Raw genomic sequence first — 18,710 nt, forward strand, 5'->3', positions numbered from 1 at the left:
TAAAATAAAAGTTTTGAAAGGGTCACCGAATCCGCTTTTAGTTTTTCAATTTTTGATTTTGGTTTCAATTTAGTTGTTAAGTTTGTAAATGTAACAATTTTATTAACATTTAAACTTAGTTTCGATTAGAAACTTTTGATTATAACATCTCTATTTTAAATGATAAAATATATAGATTAAAGGTTAATAGTTATTAGAAAATTACAAAATTAAAATCACACGAGATTGAATAAATAAACAGAGTTCTAAATTAAAGTACTTAACAAACTTGATGGACTAAAATTAATTTCAACTCAAATTCTACAACATGTTACATCAAATTCCATATTCATATCCGATAAACAAAAGGCATTGATTAGATAATCCAATGCACCATATTTTTTTATTCACTGTATAACAAAAACAATAGAAAAAGAAACAATTTATCTTCTTGAACAAAAATTACTACGTAAGAAATTTCTATAGAGTGATTGGGCTACAACTCGACACAATTTTTTTTTTCTTGATAAATTATTATAAATTCATAAGAATCCCAACATGTTATAATATATATATTCGAAACAGCTTATCGTGACAATCCAAGCTCCAAACTCGAAGTTATAAGCCATCAAATTCCATTTCAAATCACCAATAATTTAATTTTTTCCAAAAAAAAATTAAACAAAGTTATGAGCAATATTATTGTCCCTCTACCGGCCAACCTTGTGACAGACGTAGGTGATCCAGGATGGATGAGCAAAGGGGACAACGCATGGCAGATGACTGCGGCGACGTTAGTTGGACTACAAAGCGTACCAGGACTAATAATCCTATACGGGGGAGCGGTTAAGAAGAAATGGGCCATAAACTCAGCGTTTATGGCTCTATATGCGTTTGCCTGTGTGTTGGTGTGTTGGGTTGGGTGGGGTTATCGGTTGTCGTTTGGGGAAAAACTGGCGCCGTTTTGGGGGAAGTTGAATGTGGCATTGGATCAAGAGTATCTGTTGGCACCAGGTTTTGCTGGGAAGTTTCCAACCGCAACAATGGTGTTTTTTCAATTTGTGTTTGCGGCAATTACATTGGTTTTGATTGCTGGGGCTTTGCTTGGGCGTATGAATTTTTATGCTTGGATGTTGTTTGTGCCACTTTGGCTTACGTTTTCTTATACGTTTGTGGCTTTTAGTATTTGGAGTCCTGGTGGGTTTTTTGCTAAAATGGGACTCATTGATTACTCTGGTGGTTATGTTATTCATTTGTCCTCTGGTGTTGCTGGCTTCACTGCTGCTTATTGGGTATGTAATTACTCTCTTAGCTTTCCTATCATTATAAATTTTTTGTTTTTCGTAGGTGTTTTTTCATTTTGTTCTACGTTTAATTAGTTAATTTCTTATTTGTTTAGGTTTAGTTTGGTTATTATTTGATTTTTTAGCTTTTAGATTCTGAGTTCTGAAAACTCAGTCTATGAACATTTATTTCACCTCAAATTTCTTTTGTTTATTTTTAGTTCTGCTAATGTTTTAAAGAAACTAAACTAATTAGTTTTGAAAAACTGAAAAATTGTAAACTTGGTCCATTTTGAAACTAAATTTTTACAACTTTTGAAAGATGGTTGTGTTAAACTTTTAAAAATATAAACAAAAGGTAAATAAGAAAGTAAGAAATCTTGAAATAGAAAAGATATATAGGTGTGTTTAATTTTTAAAAATTAAAAACTAAAATTTAAAAGTCAATAACTAATACGTTAAATTTATTTTATTAAAATTATATATATAAATATTCTCTATTTTAAAAACAACAAAATATAGTAAAATTTTACACATATTTTAGTCTTTTTATATATTTTTTATTAAATAGTTTCAATATTTTTGTTATCTATACCACTTTCTTTCTTATAATATTTTTGTAAATAATTTTAATATTTTATAAATATTTTTAATATTTGACTATTTATAACAATTATTTCAACTTTTCAAAGTAAGAAACATAGTTTTTAAAATTGGTCTAAAAATTTTGATCCTTAAATAATAAATCACTACAAGTAAACACTGAAATAATTTTTAGAAATAGAAAACAAAAACCGAATAGTTTACAAATGGCACACAAACAATTGGTATCTGGGTTTTGAGATGAAACTGATATGTGTGTATGTGTGAGTGGACAGGTTGGGCCACGGTTGTCGAAGGACAGAGAAAGCTTCCCTCCCAACAACATTCTTCTCATGCTAGCCGGAGCAGGGCTGTTGTGGATGGGTTGGACTGGTTTTAACGGGGGAGACCCCTACGCCGCCAACATCGACGCCTCACTGGCTGTTCTTAACACCCACGTTTGCACCGCCACCAGCCTCCTCACTTGGCTCATCTTCGACATCATCTTCTTCAGAAAGCCCTCTGTCATTGGCGCTGTCCAGGGAATGATCACCGGCCTCGTTTGCATCACCCCCGCCGCAGGTCACTTCTCTCTGCAGAACTATTATCATCAAAATTAGCAGCTTATACATTCAACGTAATTTATGAAACATAATGTGTGTGTGTGTGTGTGTGTGTGTATCCAGGAGTTGTTCAAGGATGGGCAGCAATTATAATGGGAGTACTTTCAGGTTCAATCCCATGGTTCACAATGATGGTTGTTCACAAGAAATCCGCCATTCTTCAGAAGGTAGACGACACAATGGCCGTCCTCCACACCCACGCCATCGCCGGCAGCCTCGGTGGCATTTTAAGCGGCATCTTCGCCGAGCCACACCTCAACAACATCTTCTACGGAAACTACAACAAATACATCGGCCTTTTCTATGGCTTCAATACAAAACAAGTCAAACTCGGCTTCCGCCAACTTGGCGTCCAACTCCTCGGAATCATCTTCGTCACCCTCCTCAACATCATCGTTACTAGCCTTATCTGCGTCCTCCTCCAGTACATTGTCCCGCTCCGAATGTCGGAGGAGGACATGGCTATCGGAGACGAGGCCGCCCACGGTGAAGAGGCCTACGCCATTTGGGGCCAAGGTGAGAAGATGGATTCTTCTAAGTATGATATAGAGGCCCCAGTTTCCGCTAAACATAGGCATGCAGCTGGTCAGGTTGAAATGACTTGAGGCTTTTGTTTTTCGTACTTCTTTTTGTTTAGTTTACAGGCATCAGAGATTGTATCATCTATCTCGTGATTGATTAGTTGACTCGAATTTGGGTTTGCATGCTACTTGACCACAATAATAATAACAATAATGTTGCTCTCATTTAATGTATCAAACTTTCCTCATAGGTGGGAGCTTTGGTTTGGGTTTGAGAATTGGTTTCATATATGAAATGTGTTATATACATATATATATATAATAGAATAAAAGGTTAAATTTTATGTTCTCTTGTTTTGAAGATCTCATTTTATATATATATTCTTACTATTGAATTAAGATCTGAATTTTAATTTGTAATTAGGTTGGACTACAACCCTACAATTCTTCTAATGGTAAAGGTGACCTAACATGTGGACAAATTTGAAATTTTCTTTTTACTAAGTAAAATGATCTTTTACTTAAAATTAATCAAACTTGGTTTCAACCTTAGAAATCAATTTGCCTAGACATAAATTGCAATGACACCAAACAAAACAACCCTAGAGAGTTAAGGATCTCTCTTTGCATGCTTTGGCCAAATCTTTTATTCCTCCAAAGTGACTAAATTATTCAACTTTATCCGACTTATAATTTTAGGTTTAACTTAATTTTTATTCAAATTTATCAACTATGGACCAAACTTCTAACTTTTTCTCTCAGTTCAATAAATCTATCATTATGATCACACCTGGTAAAAAAGAAAACACAACATTTTTTTAAGTTAGATAATATATTTGTTTCCTAACTTTAATTTAGGAGCACACCTTAATTGGTCTTTTAAATTTTATTTTGATTAAACCGTAGGTCGTGATGAGTTGGAATTTGTTTTATAACATTATGTTTATAAGTAATTTTAACGTAGTGAAAAATTCATTTATTATTTTTTAAAAATAACTCTAAAAATATTTTTAATAACTTGAAAAGCATGTTTTGAAAATGTAAAATTAAATATTAAATAACTGTGATGATGACAAAAGTGATCTTCAAAGTCTATGTGCTTCGAAGAAATTTACCATTAACCCGACTTTAAAAGAGAGAGAGAGAGAATGAAAGGTTGGAGTCACGTGGATGAGTGAGCATCACACATGGCGCCACGTCATCGAATACAAGGCGGTGATTGGTGGACAGCGAACACTCTCCCCCAAAAATCCTCAGCAGTGGAATAATTGCTTATTCCAATCAAAATATCAATAACAATAAATTCTGTATGCTAAAAATAGCACATCTACAACTATAATATTCCGTACAACTAAGAGCTGATGGATATTTGAAAGTACAAAATCTGCTAAAGTTACATATAAAGTTATATGAACTTTATTTGGAAAGATTATGTTTATGTGTGCTATCATAATTTAAAAAGGGAAACGCAGTACGAGATTTAAGTACTCTTCTTTTTTTAATTGTATCATATTTCAACTTTAGTAGTTTGAATAATATAAAATATGTATTTGTCATCGTTAAAGTAAAAAATATGGTTAAAGTAAGTCTTGTAAAATAGTTTTAAAATATGAATAGATGATTTCAACATAACTCTTCCCTCTTTCTTTGTAAAAATAAATAGATAAGTGTTTTCACTAACAATGGATGTTTGCTCATTCAATCACTAATTTCAAAAAAACTATTATGGTATTTGCTAATTCAATCACTCATTTTAAAAATAACTATTAACTCCTTGATTTTAATAAAATAAATACTTTGTAAATTAAAAAATATTAGTTTAACTCAATAGTAATTAACTTCATTTATATATATATATATATATATATATATATATATATTCAAATAATAGAACAGAAAAAAAAGGAATAAACCTTGTCCACGAATAAGTAACTCATTCACAAATTGACCGCCTAACTTTTATAAATTGAAAGGCTTGAAATAAAAAAAAAAGTTTATTAAAAATTATTTTGCAATTACATTGTTTTAGAAGAACAACGAGGAAAAATAAAAAATTCCAATCAAATTACAGGATGTTATCACTTAATAGTAAATTATTCGAGATAGAAGAGTATGAAGAATTGAAACCTACAATCTCCATAACTTTTAGGAGAGTATCATTGCACAAGTGCTTTATGATTGATACAATTTCGTGTTTAAATTAAGATAAATATTATTTTAAAATTCAAACTAATACAAATTTTATAAAATAGATTATAAATTTAATTTTTTAATGAAAAGAAAAAGACCATGCCTTTCATATTTTAGAATAAAGTTGAAAAAAAAAATGAAATTAAAGTTGGTGAGGAGTTTGGTATGGTTTTATTAATTATTTTGAAATGAAGGTTTAATTTGATTGATTGGAATTTGGAATGTGTGGAGGTGTGAATGGATAAAGGATGAATGTTGGGTAAGTTGACCGTAGATGACTCGACTGCTTTCCCACATGTCGGTGTGGAGTGACTCATCGCCGGTGGAACTAACGACGGCGCCTTAGCTGTCAAAGATGGTGCCAAAATTTACACCTGGCCACTGCAAATACATCATCATCACCATAATAATAGTAATAATAGAACGCGGAGAAAATCACTCATTACATTTTTATCATAGCCTTCCACATTTATTACATTCGAACCCCATTCTATCACATAAGGGCCGCCTCACTGTCTTATTATGTGTCTCTTTCTCTCTTTATTTCTTAAATTTGCATTTAGAAGTTATATTATTTCACATTTCATGTTTTGAAAAAGTATTTACATAGCAAATAGTGTTTGTATTCTTACATAATTTTTTGTCCCATGCTCCCTAAGTTTCTAAACACTACTAACACAATGGTTAATTATTTATATTTTACTAACATATGAGAAATCTAATTTCGATGTAGTAATATAAATTTCACATTATTTGAGTTTATCTTTCCTTTTAGCACGTTTTTTTCCTTAAAAAATTTTAATTTATTCTAAAAACTATTTAGTATTAAATTCTTACTGGATAAATGGTAAGGCAACAAATAAACTCATCAAATATATAAATTAATAAATTATTTGATTATCGAAACACACTATGTGAATTTTAGTTTATTGATGATGTGAGAAATTATAAAAAAATATTTATCTATGTTAAAAAATAAATAGATGTACTTAATTTATCAATAATTTGTCAATTTTTTATGTTTTTTAAAAAATTTGTTATCTTAGCATCTTTTAGGTATAAATTTACTAAGTATTACTTCAACGAGTTTCTATATTTAAGTATATACTTCGTGAAAATGTCGTCAAAATCTAACTCAATTTAAACTAGGACACATTATTCTAAATGACCTTTTGTCAGTTTTCTTTTTCTCAATGATATTTTTGGAAGCATATTTTAGTTTTTTAAATTTAGCTAAAAGAAAAAAAAGAAAAAAAAATGGTATGAAAACCATGGGAATGATGTAAAAAATTAACTTAATTTTAGAACAAACGGAGAGTAAACTTTCAATTTAGTGTATTGACGGACGGATGGATCTTTGATACATTGAACCATTTTTTTCTTCTAAAAAGTAGCAGTTGTTGATTAAATGATTAGATACAAAGTTAAATTTATGTCTAATATGATGGAACATTCCTATTACATAATCATATTTAGTTGATAATACCAATTTAAAAATAGTGTACAATAGGCCAAAGAAGATTATTACAAAACATTTAATATTTAAGGTTATGTTTACCAAACTATTATTGTTTTTAAAATGTTTTAATTATTATTATTACTTTCTTTGTTTTAAATAAAAATTAATATAAATTTAACAAACAGATTTTTAGAGAAAAATTCGAATGTAAGAGTAATTTTGCAGAAATGAAAATTGGAAAGTGATTTTATATAAATTAAGAAAGGGGTTTGGTTATATATATATATACATATATATTAGTGTATCAAATGATTTGATAAATATACCTTTGAAAAATCTGTTTATAATTTAGTGATGAGTTCCAAATAAAATATATAGTTTTTCAGAGTTTTAGCAAACCCAAATTTTTTTTTTCTATTTAAGTTTATAAATACTTGTTTTATCTCAATTATTTATTTATTTATTATTTGCTTTTACTAGAAGTAATCTAAAATTTTCCATTTTTCTTTTACATAAAAAACACTGTACCTGCCTTTTCAATTTTAAATATTTTTTTAATAAATAAAGTTAAATCTTTTTGGTTTACCTTAATGTTTTTTATAATTAACAATTTGGAAAGTTCTTATCCCTAAACATCGTTACCTTGGGATTTAGAAAAACTAAACATCAAATATTAATCAGTAATTACCTACAACATGTAAACAGTTAAAATTCTCCAAGAATTCCTCTTCATCTCAAAAAGGTGCCATTGCAAAACAAACCCTAATTTAAACAAAACAAAAGGAAAAAGAGACAGCCGTTGATTACAACGAATGTCATGGATGTACGGCTGTGATGTAAGAGTTCCAGGTGATAGCTTAGTCATGGATCCAGGTTATAACAAACGAATCCAGATCATCAAAATAAAAAGAGGCCGAAACAAGCGGGCCGAAGTAACCAAATTCGTCGCGCCGAGTAATTGAATTTGCGGTCATCGCTAAACCCCGAGCCAAACGCTGGAAGGCCTGTCTTGTTCCGCACGGGACGAAACGGAAAAGTAAAACAAACCAAAATTCAACCAATCAACTTTTTTCCATTTTTTTTTAATTTTATAACTCTTTTTCTATTTTTTAATCTAAAAAAGAAACTTTAAGTCACTTACCATTTGATAGCTCTCCCCGCGTTCGCCTTCGCCGGTGATCTTCCGGCCGGTAACTGCGGTTTTCATCCCTGGACTCATAATATTCATACTATCAGCCTTTATCTTCTCTCACCCACATTCCCCTGCTTCTAGGTGATTCTCCGTTTATCCGATTACATTGAAACGCTCTCTGTTAGGTCATTAAGCTTCTTCCTTAATCTCTGCATGGCAATGCCGCATTGTTCTGTGGATTCTCTACAATGTTTTAGAACACGAGAACACGATCGCGTTAACGAGTTTTGTTTATAATCTTTCGTATTTGCGTCTTTTAACATTGACGATGAACATTCAATATACGTAATGTTTGTTGAGATTTGGTTCTTTATTTATTATGCCGGTTGGTTTACCTTTTTGGAAAAGGTTATTTAATATTTTAATCGATGACAGTTCATTGTAAGAAATTAGAGTTTTTGACGCCACCGATTGAGATTCACCTGATTGTTTATGTCAAATCTTTGTATTAATCATGCTTTTTGTTGGTATTATATTATATTTAAGAGAATTATGCTTGCTGGTTTTCTGTGTTGAGAATTAATGAAATTGTAACCACTATCACATGCTGCACACCAATACACTGTCATTCAAAGAATGTGGTAAGTTTGAAACATTTCGTTTGTTTCTTTCTCTTTTGTCTCCTGAGAATCTAACGCGGTTTTGGAGATCACATAGTATTTGGCTTATTCTTTCTTCTCTGTCCCTTTGCATCTTCAGGGGCTATATATACATACACATATATAAAGTTTTATGTCTTTGTACCTTATTGGAATTCCATGGTTGTTTCTTGTAATGTGAAAAAACTTAGCAGTTGCATCACTAGGTGAATATTCATTTTCGTAGTTGCTTTGATTGGGTTCAGTGATGGGGGCTCCGTTCGAGGGAATTGTAAAGGATTTAAAAGGAAGGGCAGCGTGCTATAAACAGGATTGGATATGTGCACTATGTTCAGGCGTCAGGTTCTTTTCTCCTCATCTTTAAAATGCAAATACAAGAATTGATTATGTATGGGGTCTTGAATTTCTTACAATGTTCTTATCTACTTGATGTTTTTTTTGTGTTTCCCAGGATTTTAGCTCCTACTATGTACATTTTCTTCGCCTCAGCTCTACCTGTTATTGCCTTCGGGGAGCAACTTAGTAGAGATACAGGTGCATCTTTATCTCTGCAATGTAGATAAAATTTGATCTGTTTTGACTATAAACTAGAAATGGGGTTCTTATTTCAATGTTTTTATCTTCGAATCCTAATTGTGCTTAGGTGGAAGATTGAGCACTGTGGAAACATTAGCCTCAACTGCGCTGTGTGGAATTATCCACTCAATCTTTGGGGGACAGCCTTTGCTGATTTTAGGTGTGGCAGAACCAACAGTTATAATGTACATTTACTTGTACAGTTTCTGCGAAGGCCGGCCAGATTTAGGAGGCAAGCTCTTTATAGCTTGGGCTGGATGGTAAGTGAATTAGTTTTCCTGGTATCAAACCGCTTCTACCCGTATCTTGGTGGAAATTTTGGGTTTTGCTTACTTTTTTCATATCTGTCGTAGGGTATGCATCTGGTCAGGAGTATTCCTGATTCTCCTTGCAATCTTTAATGCTTGCAACATCATTACCAAATTTACAAGAGTAGCGGGGGAATTATTTGGCATGCTTATTGCTGTTCTTTTCTTTCAAGAGGCAATAAGGGTATAATGATTGATTGACATTTATTACAAAAGGAGGAGAAGACGGCTTGAGTGAGACTTACTAAATATCTTAATTGCAGGGACTGATCAGCGAATTCCAGATTCCCAAGTCAGAAAAGCCAGAGCTCTTGGAGTACAAATTTGAATGGTTGTATACAAATGGTTTGCTGGCAGTAATTTTTTCTGTCGGTCTACTCTTCACAGCATTGAAAAGCAGAGGTGCAAGATCATGGAAATATGGCACTGGTACAAACTTGATTAGCTAGCATTTGCAAAATTTAAATTTACATTTGAAACCGTTCTTACTTTTTTGATATCTCTGTGTGCAGGCTGGTTCCGGAGTTTCATTGCAGATTATGGGATTCCACTTATGGTCGTGTTCTGGACCGCATTGTCATATGGAGTTCCCGGCAAAGTTCCAGATGGAGTTCCAAGGAGACTCTTTTGTCCATTACCATGGGAACCAGCCTCATTGTACCACTGGACTGTAGTGAAGGTGCGGTTTTTTTAAGCTACATTCCATTTCCCTTGCTGTCAAGTTATGGAAGCCCATAATCATTTGGTTAAACAGAGCTTTATTTATTTATTTTTATCACAATCCAATATATTTAGGAATACCATCAACTGGAATTAAAAGTCCACTTCACATGCTTGATTCGCAGGACCTGGGGAAGGTTCCAGTGACGTACATCTTTGCTGCTGCTCTGCCTGCCGTGATGATAGCAGGCCTATACTTTTTTGACCACAGTGTTGCATCACAACTGGCTCAACAGAAAGAGTTTAATCTTCAAAATCCATCTGCATATCACTATGATGTATTCTTGCTCGGGATTATGGTAAATATTTGTAACTTGGTTTCTTTTACAACTTGTATTTATCCTTTACCGAACCAGGCTCCCTTGCCCGCATCTGAAACTGCTGTGTCTTTGCTGTTACAGACTTTGATTTGTGGATTGCTTGGATTGCCTCCTTCTAATGGCGTCCTCCCACAGTCCCCAATGCATACCAAGAGTCTCGCAGTGCTTAAACGGCAGGTGTTTAAACATTGAATGCTAACAAAACTCACCAGTTCTGTTTGATATTCAGACCATTTTTAGTGGATTCTTATATTTTTATGTAAATTGCAGTTGTTTCGGAAAAAAATGGTAAAGAGGGCAAAGGAATGTATAAAACAAAAAGCGAGCAACTCTGAAATTTATGGAAAGATGCATGCCGTGTTCATTGAAATGGACGCAGCTCCTGTTGTAATGCTCTATTCTAATCACGTATCCCCTTCTTTCTTACTCCAAGAACGGGTTATCTCATGCACCTTATTTGCTCTTTTTTGCAGCCTAAAGATCTAGAAACCTTGACAAAGGCAGTAATGAATGCCGATGAAGGTGATCAAAAGGGAAAATTCGATGCTGAGAAAAATATTGATCCTTACTTGCCTGTTCGTGTGAATGAGCAAAGAATGAGCAACTTGCTGCAGTCTTTCCTTGTTGCTGCATCAATATTCGCTATCCCTGTAATGAAAATGATACCCACATCAGTTCTTTGGGGATACTTTGCTTACATGGCCATTGATAGTCTCCCAGGAAATCAGTTCTGGGAAAGGATGTTGTTGCTCTTCATTACACCTAGTCGGCGTTTCAAGTAAGTCTACTTAATTGGTTCTTAAGGTTCTGGCACCAGTCTTTAGTTGGCATGCTTTATAGTTTATTTAATATAACTGGGATTCTACTGTCTACTTAATTTTATGTTTCTTTTTCGTGTTCTAGAGTCTTGGAGGGGTCTCATCTATCTTTCGTTGAATCTGTGCCATTCAAGATCATTGCTTCCTTTACGCTCCTTCAGTTTGCATATTTCTTGTTGTGCTTTGGTGTAACATGGATACCTGTAGCTGGGATCATGTTCCCACTGCCATTTTTCCTCCTCATTAGCATAAGAGAGCATCTGCTTCCTAAGTTCTTCAAGCATAGCCATCTTCAAGAGTTAGATGCTTCAGAATATGAGGAGATTGAAGGTGCTGGACATCGCCCAATGAATCTCACAGCACCGGTTAGTTTAACTTTCTTTGCTATATTGGATCTTCCGTTGGCTTGAAATACGCTCCCTCTGTCAACGAACTTAGTCTAAATGTTCACTTCTAATAATGTCTGCATAGGAAAAGGAGCCACCTGATACGATTGCTGAAGAGAGCAATGAAGAATACTATGATGCCGAGATATTAGATGAGATGACAACTCATAGAGGAGAATTAAAGCTTAGAACTGTAAGTTTCAAAGAAGAAAGATCGTTTCAGGTTGGAAACAAATATCAAAGTCTCTAACTATTATTTTGACCAATTGTCTTTAGCTTAGCCTTAACTCATCATTATCCGACATTTGAATTTCAGGTTCATCCTGAAGATTCCCTTCGAATGTGAAGCAGATGAAAGCAAATAGGAAGGATAAAGAGCGCGTTTGATCAAAGATTCAATACAACGTTGATTATGACAATCGGTTTGCGATCAATATAGGAGAGTATACGGAAAGACATTTTTCTTCTCATATAGTGGACTGCTAACTCAAAACCAATTCATTATATAAAACTACACATGAAAGAAAAAAAGAAGGATAACAGAAAAGATTTAAATCAAGGATTTGAGATTTATTCAATTTACTGTAGGAAAAGCTTTTAGAGAATTGAATTCACAAGCTTTAGCCATTCATTGATTTGATTTATTCTTTGTGACATTGGACGGTGGGGATTGGTTAATAAGAAGATTAAGGCAAGAGAGAGAATGGTCTTTCAGACACTAAAATGTGTGCGAAGATGTAGTTTTTTTTTTTTTTTTTCTTTTCTAAATATTGTTTTTTTGTTTTTATTTTTTGTTTTGTTTTTATTTTGTTTTTTGGGGTTCATTTTATTATATGGCTTTTCAGCCAACTATAAATATATGGTGAATATAGAATCTTATATTACACCCGTTTCAAATTTTACCATCATGCTTTGTTTTATGTTTCCCTTTTGTTATTATTCCTCTGCTCGTCTGTGTGTTTGAATTTATAAGATAATAGCTTCTTCAAAGTTGGATCAATGTATGTATATAATCGAAGAGATACGGCTTAATAGGATTTGTTACATAGATTGTACAATTGTGTTCCTGAGTTCTAAATCATATAATCAAGAAATAGTTGCAAATATAGCATTCTATTATAAAATGTTACCATATATGATCTATCAACCATCTAGTTGTTGATTTTACTTTACTTACAATTATTTAAAATTGTTTTACTTGCCATGTTGTTCAACAATTTTCATTTTGTCCCTGCTCTCTGTACCTTTTTAAATTAAAATAAACGAAGTTGTAAGTTACCATTATTATAAAAAGTGTTATTCATTTAAGCCATGCTTATTCTAATGTCAATTTTTAAACATTTAAATTTAAATATGTTTGATGTCAGATATAGTAGTGGGTTGGAAATTAGTCGCAATATAAACAAAATAAAATTTGTGAACCAAATAAAACAGAAGCAAGTTCTGAATGAAATTTGAAAAGTAATTTAATTTTTGTTGTTTTTTCGATACCTAGAGAAAAACTAAAGTAATTTATTTAACCAAAAAGTATGAAAATAAGTGCTTTCTATTTATTTTTCTTAAACATGCTAAAACAACACCTTTTTATCCTTTGAGGGAAAAAAAATCTATTCAAACTTTACCTATTTTATTTTGGCAACAGCCCCTCTAATGCAATCAATATATTGAAAGGAATAGCTAAGGATAGAAAGAGATCAAATGAAAAAAAGGTAAAAATAAATAAATGAATATATATAGTTGATGGGATTTTAGGAGAAGATTTGAACAATTTCTATGCTATTTATGAGAAGAAAGTGAATAGATTGTATTTCATTTATGTTCATAGTATTATTACTCTCACAAAAGAAAATAGATTTTTTAAATTAAAAAAAAAAAAACCAACATTCTGAATATTCTTAAGCCATATTTGATTTGAGCCACTTCCTTGGTTTATGCATTTTTAAAATTTTCCCTTTTTAAAAGAGAAAAAACATCACTTTCAAACTTTTTATTTGATAAAATGAAAATTTGTATTTGAAGAAATGAAATAGTTTGATATCATGTTATTTAGTTAGGTTTATTTCTATTATGTAAAAGGGTTCAACGAGTCTTTGTTAGTGTGTAGTATTTAATGATCTCGTTTTATTATAACCTAATTCTCCAATGTTTCTTCATGTCTCTCTCCTTGCATCTCTCTTATAAAGCCTATTCGAGAATTGCTACAAGTCGACCAAACGTAAAAGAGGAAAAATCTTTGTTGGGAATGACTTACGAACTCTTAAGCAATTATAAAAAAAAATGAAGAATTTTTTAATATCACAATGTAAGAAGTTGATAAGGTATAAAATTGATGTTTTTTAGTAGTGGAATCCACAAACTCTTTGGATCAAATAAGTAGTAAAATTTACAACTCCTAGTTTACTCTTTTTCTATTATTACTTTTCAACTCCGTAGATCAAACAAATGGAGCGTACTTGTATACTGAAGTAGTGGTAGGGTTTGGGTAATCTATTGTTTGTAAAAATGAAATCCCTTTTCTTCCTTCTCTCCAATTTTCATTATTTATTTCATGACACAACTTTTATGGTATTCAACATATAACTATCTCAATTCTCAACCTCCATTTTTTGTAATAGAGACTTTTAAACAAAGATAATTAATAAAATTAATCTAAAATCACTTCTCAATTTACGCATTGGCAGCCTTTAAAATCATATTTCTCAGCTTTTAACATCAACTTACCTAAAATTGCATCTTCAACAACATTTTTAAACTTCTAACATATTTTCCCTCCCATTAAAATTTGTATAAACAAAATCTGTTCCCTAAAATTTGTATGAAACTAATTTTCATTAAACAAAAAAAATTTCGCTTTAAATCATATATTGTAATTCCTCGGTTTTGCCAATGTTCTTTTGTATAGACTATTGGGGAGAAGCTTCAACTTAGGGACGTTACTGACTTTTCACATTTTGAATGACCTGGGCCCTGAATCATGGGCTGTACAAGTTGGGCTTCAGTACATCTTTCTAAGATCGTGGGCCCAGCCCCTACACTTGAAATCCACGTTTTTTTAAAGAGCGAAAATTCGGAAATTTAAACATCTCGAACGGAACGGAAAATCTTCCATTGAACGGATAGTGGAGGAGAGGGAGAAATTTATCCTCGTTCACTAAACAGTTTACTCTATAGGAAAAAACCAACAAAATTCACTTATATACTTCTTTTTTTAATGAGTGAGAATTTAGAAAAATATATCGTTACCATTTGTGATAGTTCAAATAATACTTCTTGCCTTTACCCAAATATTTTTATATTTCAACAAAACAATAGATTAACTTCCTTTTTACTTTATATAATTCTGTTGATGAGATGAACATCTATTTATGAATTTGAAAAGTAGTACGCCTAATTGAAAACGTGAGTTAATCATACACACGGTACTTTGGTCATAACTTAGAAACAATATGCTAACTATCGTATAAGTGGGACATTATACTTCCTAAAGCTTGTTAATTCAAATATTATCATACCAACATTCAAGCACATGTTTTCAAATAAAATTAAAAGCAACATTCAATTATTACAAAATTTACGTTACCCGTTAAAATATATTAGCATTTTAAAGATAAAACAACTAGAACAAGTTTGGATCGAATTTTTATATTGTATGATATTGTCCAATTTAAACATAAAATTATTATACTGGTATTGAAATCGTTCTAAATTAAACTACCACGTACTAATAAAGAATATTGTTTTTGCGTGATAAGAATCACTTATTTTTCTAACTAGTTTGACAATATAATTTACGCTTAACTAGTCACGTGGAGGCATAATTTTCAATTTCACCTTTTCAACTCCTCCTTTCGTGTGGACTTATGGTTTTCTTATTTACTCATTCACCTTGAGTGTATTTCTTATTTGAAACATAACCAATACATGTAGTGTAAAGTGAAAATTTTAATTTTTTAGCTAACCTCTACTTTTCTAGTTTTGATGGAGAAGTTATAATTAAAAGAAAAATGGGTTTGTGGTCATTAATTGACACATTATTTAATTTCATACCCAAATTTGTGATATTTGATGAAAGAAGAAAGGATGGTTAAAGCAAAGTCAAAATGAGTGCTGAGTTATTTAGTGTGAGATGTTATTGAAGCATTTATAAAGTCAAGAATGTCACGATTCCAACATTCATCTTATGGTTTATTTATTTTTTATATATATAAGATTTAAAAAAACGCACACATCCATCTTTATAGTTCATTAGTTATTACCAAACTAAAATATTAGGACCACTGAATAGAATTAAATTCTTTTTTTAAAAATAATAATAATAACAATAAAAATATAATTAATTTCTTTTGTTATATTTTTCTCAGCCACAAAAAAAGGAAATATTGAGAGATTGGAACATAAATGTGTGCACGTGCAATTGCCCTCTGTCACTTTCCTTTTCCATCTTCGTGGTCTCAAATCAAAATGGCCGCCCAAGAGCCATTGAGTCGCCCGGAGTTCTTGAGGTCGGCCGCCGCCATATCGGAGCAACTTTAATCTGGAAACTGACGTTCCTTCTGAAATAAAGACCCATTCTCATTTTCCTTTATAACAATAATCACCAACTCTATAATCTCCCTCCTTGTCTGCACCTTTTTTTCTTTTTTTTTTTTGTTTTCTAACCAATTGATAAGATTTATAGGAAAAGTATTCCAACTCTGAAATTGTTGAAAATATTTATCTAACATTATAAATTTTATAAGCAATTTAAAATCATATTTTACATATATAGTAATAAATAAACAAAATAACACAATATGATACTCATCAAACCTCTTTTGATAATCCCAATCAGAACTTGAGAGAGGAGAAAAAGATGAATATGTATGGCATCTCAACTGCTTTTAATGTCAGTTATATAATGATACATCTTTCTTTTGATTTGTTAGGCCTAAGAGTAGGAAGGAGTAGTCAGAGATTTTATTAGCCTCTCACTTCAATAATATATATAGATAACATATTCCAACACCTAGCTAACTAGCTTATTAATTTAAGAGATGAGAATGATCTCACGAAGAAGTTAATTCATTGACTAGGCACAATAAGGTAAATACCAAATTTACAATAAATTCTTGTCTACCATGTTATGTCTAAGCTAGCTATTTCACCTAACAGGATCACATAATTAGAACACACTTGCTTGTACTCAGCTTGATGTTCTCATTTTACCTAACTCTTTTTTCCATTGAGTTCATTAATGATCTATATGATCTACTGCAGTGTTCCTCTTCATCTACTTCTTATAGAAAAAGTAGCAACTTATCTTCTACTATATTATATATATTTCATTAATTGTGAGAGTCTTGGGTAAATGTTTCTTTTAATTGGACCACTCAACAACGTTAACTAAATTTTAATAGTTATTACTTTTATCAAATATTTTATTTTTATATCGATTATTAAACAAATCATCTTTAAACTCTTGTGAAGTCGGTATAGGACAAGATTTGTCCATACATTTACTCTAGTAGATTTGAGCAAATATCCAAATATGTATCTAACAAGTAATCGAATCATGTACATACAACATTTATATTAGATAGGATTGTTTAGGTAGGAATTTGAGATGTAATTATAATAATTAAAGTATATTGAATGTTTGGAAAGGTTAAAAGAATAAGATAGGCATGAAAGAATATGGAAAATGGATTATTGGATGGAAGTTAAAATGGTGTATAATATATTGTGTGTGGGGAGGGGGGAATTTCCAAGTAGGCCTAACATCCCTTTTGGTAATCTTATCTTGAGACAACCTTAATTAATGCAATATGAACACGTGGCTACTCCCAACACCGTTAGATCTAACCAACAAAATCGCGTCGGTTGGCTTTTGTAACTCATAAAAAAAAAGGCCTTAATGGGCCATACTCACCCGGTTCAGATCTAACCCCAAAAACGTAAAATGATTATCGAGGCCCCCACACATTTTGGGCCCATAGGCCCAATATTTCGGCCCTTCACCTGACAGCCGCCATTATTGGCATTGCCTGACTTTGAGAGCTACGTGTCATGACAGTTACACGTGGTCACCTTTCTCACCTCTTGCTATTTCCAATTTTAAGTAATTTAAGAAAGATTTTGTCTTTTTATTTTATCTTATTATATATATATATGTGTGTGTGATTTTTTTATTTCATGTCTTAAATTACAATCTTTTTCTTTGGAGTAAAATAAAATAATGGTATATAATCTTGTTAATGTGATCTATTAGCATCAGCATCATGGTAGAACTCGTTACTGAAAATTATATCATGTATTAATTAATTATATATATGATAAAAATCGTTATTTAGATTGAAATATGAAATTTGATATTTTGGAAATTTAAGGATTAAAAATGTAACAAAATTTAAAGGTGTAAATTATATAAACCTAAAATCACAATAATAAAAGAAAAGAAATAGTCGGTGATGAGAGAAGGAGTTTTGTACTGAGAATAGCAATACAATAAATAGATGCATGTGTGGGGATCCCGAATCCACAGCAATGGCACATGCCCATCTTCCCCTTCATAATCAAATTCCTATCATCTAAATATAATTTATATTTATTATATATATTTCCCTAAATTTTCTCATATTTTTTGTTCTTTTTTAATTAATTCAAGATTCAAACATGGAGAGAATTATGTATTTGATCAAATCAATTTGATTTTATTGACTACAACTATAGGATCAATTCGTAATTTATTTAATTCACAAAATCTCAAACCAAACCAAACCAAATCTAGTTGTTTACAATTTCTAGTTTTTATGATTTCTCTCGAATATAGTTAACGTCAATGTATTCTGATTTTCCATTTCTGCTGATGTGAATATTTATTTCCATGGGATTCAGGTCTTCTGTTGCAATCATTTTAAAGGGAAGCAATGCCAATAATACATACGTGGTTTCTTTTCCTTTTCCCTTTTCTTCTTAGGAAATATGTGGTAGCTTTCCAGTCTTAAAAAATGTAGTATATTTTTTCTGTCACACTATCCATTTCATCATATTCTATGTCCCAAATGGGATAATATGAATTTATACATACCATTCAGGGATATATATAAATTCATCAGTTTTATTCTTTTCTCAAGTATATATACCCTTTTTTATAATGATGTCAGAGGATTCCAACC

General features: G+C 31.6%; 2 protein-coding genes and 2 long non-coding RNA genes across 6 annotated transcripts; 2 read left to right on the plus strand and 2 right to left on the minus strand.

Moving 5' to 3' along the window:
* Positions 1-668: 668 nt before the first annotated feature.
* On the plus strand, positions 669-3,332 carry LOC101210590 (ammonium transporter 3 member 1). The gene is made up of 3 exons (XM_004138819.2): positions 669-1,271; positions 2,141-2,426; positions 2,531-3,332. The coding sequence occupies exons 1-3, from the start codon at positions 669-671 to the stop codon at positions 3,070-3,072; spliced, it is 1,431 nt and encodes a 476-aa protein (XP_004138867.1). The 3' UTR covers positions 3,073-3,332.
* Positions 3,333-7,286: 3,954 nt separating this feature from the next.
* Positions 7,287-7,885, minus strand: LOC116401988. The gene is made up of 2 exons (XR_004214329.1): positions 7,779-7,885; positions 7,287-7,641 (listed from the first exon to the last, which is right to left on the minus strand). It is a non-coding gene; the product is annotated as an uncharacterized LOC116401988 (long non-coding RNA).
* On the plus strand, positions 7,784-12,458 carry LOC101220188 (probable boron transporter 6). 3 transcript variants are annotated; one of them, XM_011651499.2, is made up of 14 exons: positions 7,784-7,910; positions 8,674-8,770; positions 8,880-8,962; positions 9,072-9,264; positions 9,358-9,496; positions 9,576-9,741; positions 9,825-9,991; positions 10,158-10,331; positions 10,434-10,529; positions 10,623-10,739; positions 10,826-11,130; positions 11,256-11,535; positions 11,642-11,779; positions 11,873-12,458. In XM_011651499.2, exons 2-14 carry the CDS (start codon positions 8,676-8,678, stop codon positions 11,900-11,902), a joined length of 1,983 nt encoding a protein of 660 aa, XP_011649801.1. In that variant the 5' UTR covers positions 7,784-7,910; positions 8,674-8,675; the 3' UTR covers positions 11,903-12,458. The 3 variants fall into 3 exon arrangements, with proteins under 3 accessions (XP_011649801.1, XP_011649802.1, XP_031736484.1); XM_011651500.2 differs by lacking the exon at positions 7,784-7,910 and adding an exon at positions 7,937-7,954; XM_031880624.1 differs by lacking the exon at positions 7,784-7,910 and having other exon boundaries at positions 8,558-8,770; positions 11,642-11,749.
* Positions 12,459-15,834: 3,376 nt separating this feature from the next.
* LOC116402195 lies at positions 15,835-16,500 on the minus strand. Its single transcript, XR_004214647.1, has 2 exons — positions 16,366-16,500; positions 15,835-16,109 (listed from the first exon to the last, which is right to left on the minus strand). It is a non-coding gene; the product is annotated as an uncharacterized LOC116402195 (long non-coding RNA).
* Positions 16,501-18,710: the final 2,210 nt, after the last annotated feature.

The sequence above is a fragment of the Cucumis sativus genome, chromosome 2, assembly GCF_000004075.3.
Source record: "Cucumis sativus cultivar 9930 chromosome 2, Cucumber_9930_V3, whole genome shotgun sequence".
Taxonomy (NCBI): domain Eukaryota; kingdom Viridiplantae; phylum Streptophyta; class Magnoliopsida; order Cucurbitales; family Cucurbitaceae; genus Cucumis; species Cucumis sativus.